This window comes from Kryptolebias marmoratus, linkage group LG18, assembly GCF_001649575.2.
Source record: "Kryptolebias marmoratus isolate JLee-2015 linkage group LG18, ASM164957v2, whole genome shotgun sequence".
Classification (NCBI taxonomy): Eukaryota; Metazoa; Chordata; class Actinopteri; order Cyprinodontiformes; family Rivulidae; genus Kryptolebias; species Kryptolebias marmoratus.
In genome coordinates, this window is record NC_051447.1 from 3,903,920 (window position 1) to 3,911,696 (window position 7,777).

Below are 7,777 nucleotides of genomic sequence, written 5' to 3' on the forward strand. Positions count from 1 at the left end.
TTTAAGAAAATTTATGCTAAAATCTGTTAAAATGTTTGGTTTTGAATTCTAATCGGAGTGAGACATCTGATCTTCGTTATATTGTACGTTCAGAATACATGACATAGTGAGTGCTCCCACCATAAAACAAGCTTTGACGTATTTTCTCCGTGAAGTTTTGAAAAATAAGGGTCTTATAAGCGTTTATAAGACCTGTCTTAAACAGGTCTTATAAATGCTAAATGTGTCCTACTGGCTTGTACCTTGGGAGACCTCCATCTTTGTAAGTATTGGTGCGTTCAGGAAGCACTTGTGCATTTATATGTACATTATAATGTTGCTTCTGTTGTTTTAATTCGTGTAAATACACTGGTGTGATACCTTAGTATATGTTTTGGTCCAAAACATATACTAAGGTATCACATAATAGACATATACCAAAACCTTTGGTATATGTCTATTTTGGATTTATAGCCCCCCCCGGAGAAAACTCCACCAGCTGCCACTGCTTACTTACCTAAGACACACCTGGTACTTATCTGGTACTTGGCTAGTAATGCCCTGGTAGTTGTCTGGTACACACTTGATACTTAGCTGGTTCTGACCAGGTACACACCTGGTACTTACCAGGTAGAAACAAGCAGGAAACCCAAAGTTTTTACAGAAACTGACTGACATCTGAATCAGACGCTGATTTGGAGCCAGAACATCTCAGATTCAGACTCAGTTGTTGTTTCTCGCCGTTAATAAAAACAAAGTTCAGGAAACGCTGAAGACAGTTTTTAATAAAAACAGCAGGTGGAGGACTACAACCAGGAAAATGATGTTTATCCGTCTGAGTTGTTTTGAAAGAAACGCTCGGCTGGTTTTCAGAACAAAAGCAGCTGCAGGACCCGGTTCTCCGTCAGTTCCTTATGATGGAGCCGGTTCTGGTCTCTGTGGTTCTCCTGGCTCTCAGCGGTGAGTCCGTCTTCGTTAACAAACAAGAAAAGTCTACTTTTAATTAACGAAAGAAGCTGAAAAGACACTTACTGAGTTATTTAAACATAAAAACTTATTTTTAGACAGTTTTTTAGTTTTTATCTCATAAAAGGAAGTGAAAATTGTTAAACTAGGAAGTTTTTTTTTTTAATAAAAATACAGTTAAACCTTTATGAATTTAACCAAAACTTTAGATTGAAACAGTAAATAACTCTAATTGTTGTTTCTTTTTCTAAATTTCTTTGTTAAAGTTCAACATCATTTATAATTTTGTCCTTTTTATTTCGCTTTAACCTTCTTTTATTTTATGATTTATCTATAATTACCTGCCAGGGGAAGGCGGGTGACGATGTTTTTTCCTTTTTGAGTCTGTTAGTGTCTGTCCTGAAAGGCGGGTGATATGCATTTATTTAATTAATCATAAGCTCTTCACTTCCTGTTTGTTTGATTATTCTTCTTTACGCCGGTCAGAACTGAACGTAACTTTAACTTCCTGTTTTCAGGCGTCCAGCAGACCTCTGCCGTCCCGCCTGCATCCACCGTCCAGGTGAGAGCAGGTGAGGATGCCACGCTGCAGTGCCCCCTGCTGGACGGCCTAAACACCACGGCCGACCCCACAGCGGGCCCCTCGGCGAGCCCGTCCACCGTCAGCTGGTACAGGAAGGCGGCAGGGCGGGGACCGGAGCTGCTCGTCAGTCTCAGGTCCGCGGACGGTTCTAAGGTCCGGTACGGAGACGGCGTCGGTCCGGATAAAGTCTCTGCGGCGGCGGACGGGTCTCTGCTGCTCCGAGACTCCGATCAGAGTGACTCGGCGGTTTATTACTGCGGGATCAGCCATGGGTCCGAGCAGAACAAGAAACCAGAACCATGGAACCACAGTGATGATCCAAATGATGGCCAGCGGGCCTAGAATGGGACCTGGGACCTTCAGAATCTGGCCTTTCGAGCACCTTTCTGTTTTTCTGTAGATGTGAGGATTTCTCCTGCTTTAGTTTCTGCTCACTCCCATTATTTAATCAAACTTTGATCAATAAACAGTTTGTTTGTTTCTTGTCAACACGTCTGATCTGTTAACCTGTTAATCTGTTAATCTGTTATAATCTGTTAATCGCTGAAGAATCATTCTTGTTCTCATATCGATGGTCCTTAAATTAACAGCAGCCACCGGCGGATCAGTCATGTGACTCAAGCTTCGCCTGGTTTCATTCAGCTGAGCGCTTTGTTTACATTGAGCACAGACCTGCATTTCACAAATTAATATAAACAACTGGAGTAAACTGTTTCAAATAAAAAAAATTATCTTTATTCACAATAATATAAAAACATTTAGAAAAGCAACTCAGTGGCTAAAAAAAATATACAAAACAATAGCTTAATGCTAAAACTAGCAGAACAGTAGCTAATAGCTAAAACCACAAAACACTAGATAAACTAAAAGTGGCAGAATAGTAGCTAAAAACTACAATTTGCTGATTGCTGGCTAACAGCTAAAATGATCCAAACAACAGCTAAAAGCTTAAAGCAGCAAAACAGTATCTTTAAGCTGAAACTACCAAATGTAGCTAAAACCAGCTAAATAGTACCTAAAAGCTATTCAAGATTCAAAAGTTTATTGTCATGTGCCCAGCATAGAGGCAGTTACACTGTGCAATGAAATTCTTACTTTGCAGTTCCTCTATTTACCAACAGTCTGAGAAATTTTTAAATAAAGTACAATATAATACAAACGTAGGGTGGACAGAATAATAGATATTTACAGTTTTACATTATTTTGTACAGTAGCAGCTGAATTTGTAGTGCAAAAAGACACTTTATACAGAGTTATAGACCAGAATACAGTAGCCGCAGAATGTGTGGTGGGCTCATATTACAGGTACATGTTAGGGTTTAGACAGTTTCAGAGTGAACGGGGGTTTGAGGTGTTTACAAACCTGATGGCTTGTGAATAAAAACTGTCTCTCAGCCTGGTTGTCCTAGACTTCACACTCCTACAGCGTCGGCCTGACGGCAGGGGCGTGAGTATGTTGTGTTGGGGGTGAGTACTGTCCTTGATGATGTTGTGGGTCTTTCTGATGACCCTGGTCCTGTATATGTCCTGCAGTGGAGAGAAGGTTGGTCCAGTGATGGACTGTGCAGTCTTAATCACACACTGCAGAGCCTTCCTGTCCTGAGCGGTGCAGTTTCCATAACACACAGTAATGGAACTGGTGAGGATGCTCTCCATTGTGTTCCTGTAGAAGTTGCTGAGATTTTTGGTCGGCATGCCAAACTTCCTCAGCCTTTCAGAAAGTACAGCCGGTGCTGGGACTTCCGGATGATGTGGTTGGTGTTGTGTGACCAGGTGAGATCCACGCTGATGTGTACGCCAAGGAAATTGAAGGTTTCCACCCTCTCCACCTCTGTCTCACCAATAAGCAGGGGTGTGTGGCGGTCCTGCCTCTTCCTTCTTGGATCAACAATCATTTCCTTGGTCTTGTCTATGTTTAAGGAAAGGTTGTTGTGATCACACCATTTCACCAGCTCAGCCTCCTCCTTCCTGTACGCTGTCTCATCCCCATCAGTGATCAGTCCGATGACTGTAGTGTCATCGGCAAACTTGATGATGCTGTTGTTGCTGTGTGAGGCCACGCAGTCGGCTGTGTGGAGTGTGTACAGCAGGGGGCTCAGCACACAGCCCTGGGGTTTCCCAGTGCTGACAGTAGAGGACTGTAGAGGATCCAGAGTGTCAGGAACGGCCTCCTGGATGTGACTCATGACGATCCTCTCAAAAACCTTCATCAGTATTGGAGTGAGTGCAACAGGCCGATAATCATTTAGGCAGGTCACTACATTTTTCTTTGGGAGGGGTATGATGGTGGTGGTCTTAAAGCATGAAGGAACAGAAGCGTGTGCGAGGGACAGATTGAATATGTCTGTGAGCACGCCGGCGAGTTCTGAGGAGCAAACCTTGAGTGCGCCCTGGTATGTTGTCTGGGCCAGCTGCTTTCCATGGATTTATTTTCTTCAGCGCCTTGCACACCTGTACTGATGTCCCTCTGAGCGATGAGTTCTGTGTGCTCCCCATGTCCATAACCTCCCTCTGTTTGTCGGGGCTGAGGGTATCAAATCGAGCATAGAACTTATTTAGCTCATCTGGTAGTGTAGTGTGGCTCGTCGTGACCTCTTTGCTTCTCTGTTGGTAGTTTGTGATGTGACTCAGTCCTTGCCACACGCGCCGGGAGTCCACAGAGGAATAGCATTCCTCCAGCTTCAGCCTGTACTGTCTCTTGGCTTGTCTGATAGATTTACACAGGTCATATCTGGCCCTCTTGTAATCTTCAGCATTTCCAGATAGAAATGCAGTAGAGCGAGCACGTAGCTTGGACCGAACATCACTGTTTATCCAGGGTTTCTGGTTGGGATAAGTCCTGCAGCGCTTTGTAGGGACAATGTTTTCAATGCAGGTGCTGATGTAGACTGGTTACTCCGGAGGCATAATTCTCCAAGTCAACAGAGCAATCATCGCTCACAGCAGCAGATCTAAACACCTCCCAGTTTGTAGTGAACTGGCAGAATACTAGCTAGAAACTGAAATTAGCTGATCTCTGGCTAACAGCTAAAATTATCTAAACAGCTAATCAGTAGCTAACAGCTAAAACTAGCAAAATAGTAGCCAGAAACTGAAATTATCTGATCTCTAACAGCTAAAATTATCAAAGCTGCAGATCAGTAGCTAACAGCTAAAACTAGCAAAACAATAGCCAAAGGCTAAAACTACCAGATAACTACATAAAAGCTAAAATTTGCAAAATAAAATAGCTAAAACTGGCAGAATAGTAGCTAGAAACTGAAATTATCTGATCTCTAACAGCTAAAATTATCAAAGCTGCAGATCAGTAGCTAACAGCTAAAACTAGCAAAACAATAGCCAAAGGCTAAAGCCAGCAGAACTAGATAAAAGCTAAAATTTGCAAGATAAAAGCTCGTCGTAGCTGAAAGTTTCCTGAAGTTTTTAGCGCAGCGTTCCCAGAAATATTACCTCCAGTTTATTGAAAACAACACAGTGACCAGGAGCCATGTTTAGTTTGGTTTTCTGCTGCTGTTTGTGGTTTTGAGACGTTCTGACGGTTTAAACCGGGATCTTATTTTAGTTGAATCAACACAAGGGAGAAAAAGTTCCTGTTTTTTCTGTTTCACCAACGGCTGATCTGATCCCAGAGCAGCTCGACTCCTCTGGAGACTCTCGGTGTTCTGCTCCGACAGTTCCTCACGTTTCCAAACTCTTCAAATTCAAAATGAAATCAAGTCTGCTGGTTTCAGCGAGGAGGAGCGCCGAGGAGCCGAAGCTCTGAGTGAGCAGGTAAAACATCAAACTTAAAATTTATTATTTATTTTAGGTCAAATCCAAATGATTAGCCTCTTTCTTTTAAAGGAAAATCAACCAGTTTGAGCTTTCAACTGTTTGCTTTATAATAATAAAAACTCGTTTATTTAAGATAAAGACACGTTTCAGCGTCTGAAGACTCTCTGAGTGAAACTTTAATCAAATGTAGTTTTAATGTTTGTTTTATTTTTACAGGTTTAATATAAAATAAACTTATTACAAATAATTTCAGGTAATTTTAATCTGTTTGAGGAACATTTAGTGAAATTATAATTTGATAAAAGATTACAGAAACATTAAATATTTGAGGGTTTTTTTAAAAAAGAAAGTTATTTACTTTTATTTAAAATTATTACTCAGAGAGTAAACAATTTTTCTCTTTTAAGATAAAATATTTTCTTTTTGAGGTTAAAAGTTAATCTTTATAAGAAAATGATTCAGTTTCTTACACAATCTGTGATTACTGACTCTATAATCCTAAATAATTAGTTTTAAAACAAGTTTCAAAGAATTTAAACAATCCTAAACTATAGTTGCAGTTTTATATAAAGTGGATATAATTTATATGAATACTCTTCATTTTAATTTAATGACAGAACTCATTTTTCCCAGATTTGAATCGGATCGGTCTTCAGGATGGACTCGGTCCAGACCTTCGTTCTTCTTCTTGGGTGAGCTCCCAGCAGAAAGGGCTGAACTGCTCCTTTAAAGCCCTGAATTCTCTGGGTTTGTTTCTGGGTTTCGGGTAACGATGTTTCCCTGTTTCCTGCTGCTGAAGGTGCTGGACCGTCAGCTCGTCGCCCGGTGGTCATTCGGTCTCGTTCTCGATGGTTTTCAGCGCCGGAACTCGCCTCCTGGTCCACGTCCGTGAAGACGTGATGGACCGCGATGAAGATGTCGACGTTTATCCTCAGAGAAACATTTCACCTGGTAGAAAAACAATCCTCCCTTCTGATAAACACTGACTAACTCCAGATTATCGAAACAGTAGCTATGAGCTAAAAATGAGGCAAGTATGCTAAAGCAGATTTTTTAAATAGTCAAAAGATTTGAAGATGTTAGAAAATTAAATATAAAATATCAATATAAAAGTTAGAAAATAAAACTAAAGTTATAGCTGTAATGTCTTGAACAAGCTGAATGTTTTCGTACCTGAATGGCTCAAAAACCTGAAAGTATGCTGAAGTAGAGTCCAAAAACTAGTGAATAAACTCAGCATTAAGACAATTATTATTCCCAGTTTATTTCAAATACAGTAAATGCAACTCATCTTCTTAATAACAATAAACTATAAGTAGAAAAATAAACATTGAAACAGCATTTTAGCACTCCATAAATTACAGTAAAAAAAACTGGGCCGAGTACTCAACCCTGAGGAACCCCACAAACAGGTTTTCAACCATTTCTGTTGGTTTTTCTAACAATTTCTCACAAGTGATGAGTCTTAAAAAAGCACAAGCTTTTCCTTCATCCTCAGGTCCGTCTATCGAGATATTAACATCAACACGACATTCTCAGGATCCAGAATCTCCTCGCCTGCTGGTCTGCCTCCTAAAGGGACTGAAATCACCTCAGCAACCGGTTCTGTGGTGGATCGACGGCTCGCCGGTGAAGTCAGCAGGCGTCAAAGGGTCGTGGACCAAGTCGAGCTGGGGCTACAGCGCCACCTCGGTCTGGGAGGTGTCAGCTGCAGACTGGAGACCCACGTCTTCATACTGGTGTGGAACGATCCAGAATGGACAGGAGTACCGGCAGAACCTCTGCTCCCAGGACTGACCGATGGCTACTCAAACTGTCATTTATTGCTGGAATGTAGTTTTTTTAAACCAAATACAAATTTGAATCCAAAGGTTGCTTTAAACGTAGAAATAATCGAGCTCATTATGAAAGTTAAAACATATTTAATGAGTTTTGTTTTATAAATGTCACAGCAGTTATAAAGGAATGAAAATGTGTTTTTTTTTTTGACTGGGTGCAATGATGTTCTAGCTGTTTAACAGTCCTGTGTCTTCTTTGCTGTTTTTGTTTGTTTGTTTGTTTGTTGGTGGGAGGTTCCGGACTCTTTTTCTGAGCCATTCTCCCGTAACTGATGCACTCTGTGGTTTAGCATAAAATAAAATTTTCCTGAAAATAGACGCCTGGATGGGAGCAGATGTTCTAAAACCTGTATTTACTTTCCTGCACTGATGGTGCTTTTACAGATGTGTAAGCTGCCCATCCCGGAGGCACTAATGCACCCCCATACCATCAGAGAGGCAGGCTTTTGACCTCTTTAGTCTGGAGGACGTGGCGTTCAGAACAGAACCAGATCTGTTTTTAATGCAGCTTCTTTTTCCAAATAATGGTCGGATATTTTAGGCTAAACATTTGATATGTTTACTGTGTTCTGTTGTAATTAAAATGTATATATAAAATGTATTTTTAAGATTTAAATTCTTAAAACTTTTTGAGGCT

The 7,777-nt window shown here is 40.8% G+C and overlaps 1 long non-coding RNA gene and 1 gene segment (V, D, J or C); both read left to right on the plus strand.

The window, feature by feature from the left end:
* The first annotated feature begins 894 nt into the window (after positions 1–894).
* LOC119617952 lies at positions 895–2,017 on the plus strand. Its single transcript, XR_005234444.1, has 2 exons — positions 895–939; positions 1,464–2,017. It is a non-coding gene; the product is annotated as an uncharacterized LOC119617952 (long non-coding RNA).
* A 3,178-nt stretch (positions 2,018–5,195) lies between these two features.
* LOC108248669 lies at positions 5,196–7,745 on the plus strand. The segment is given in 4 exon segments: positions 5,196–5,299; positions 5,936–5,994; positions 6,102–6,253; positions 6,801–7,745. Coding segments are annotated over 3 exon segments (486 nt in total).
* The last annotated feature ends 32 nt before the right edge of the window (positions 7,746–7,777 follow it).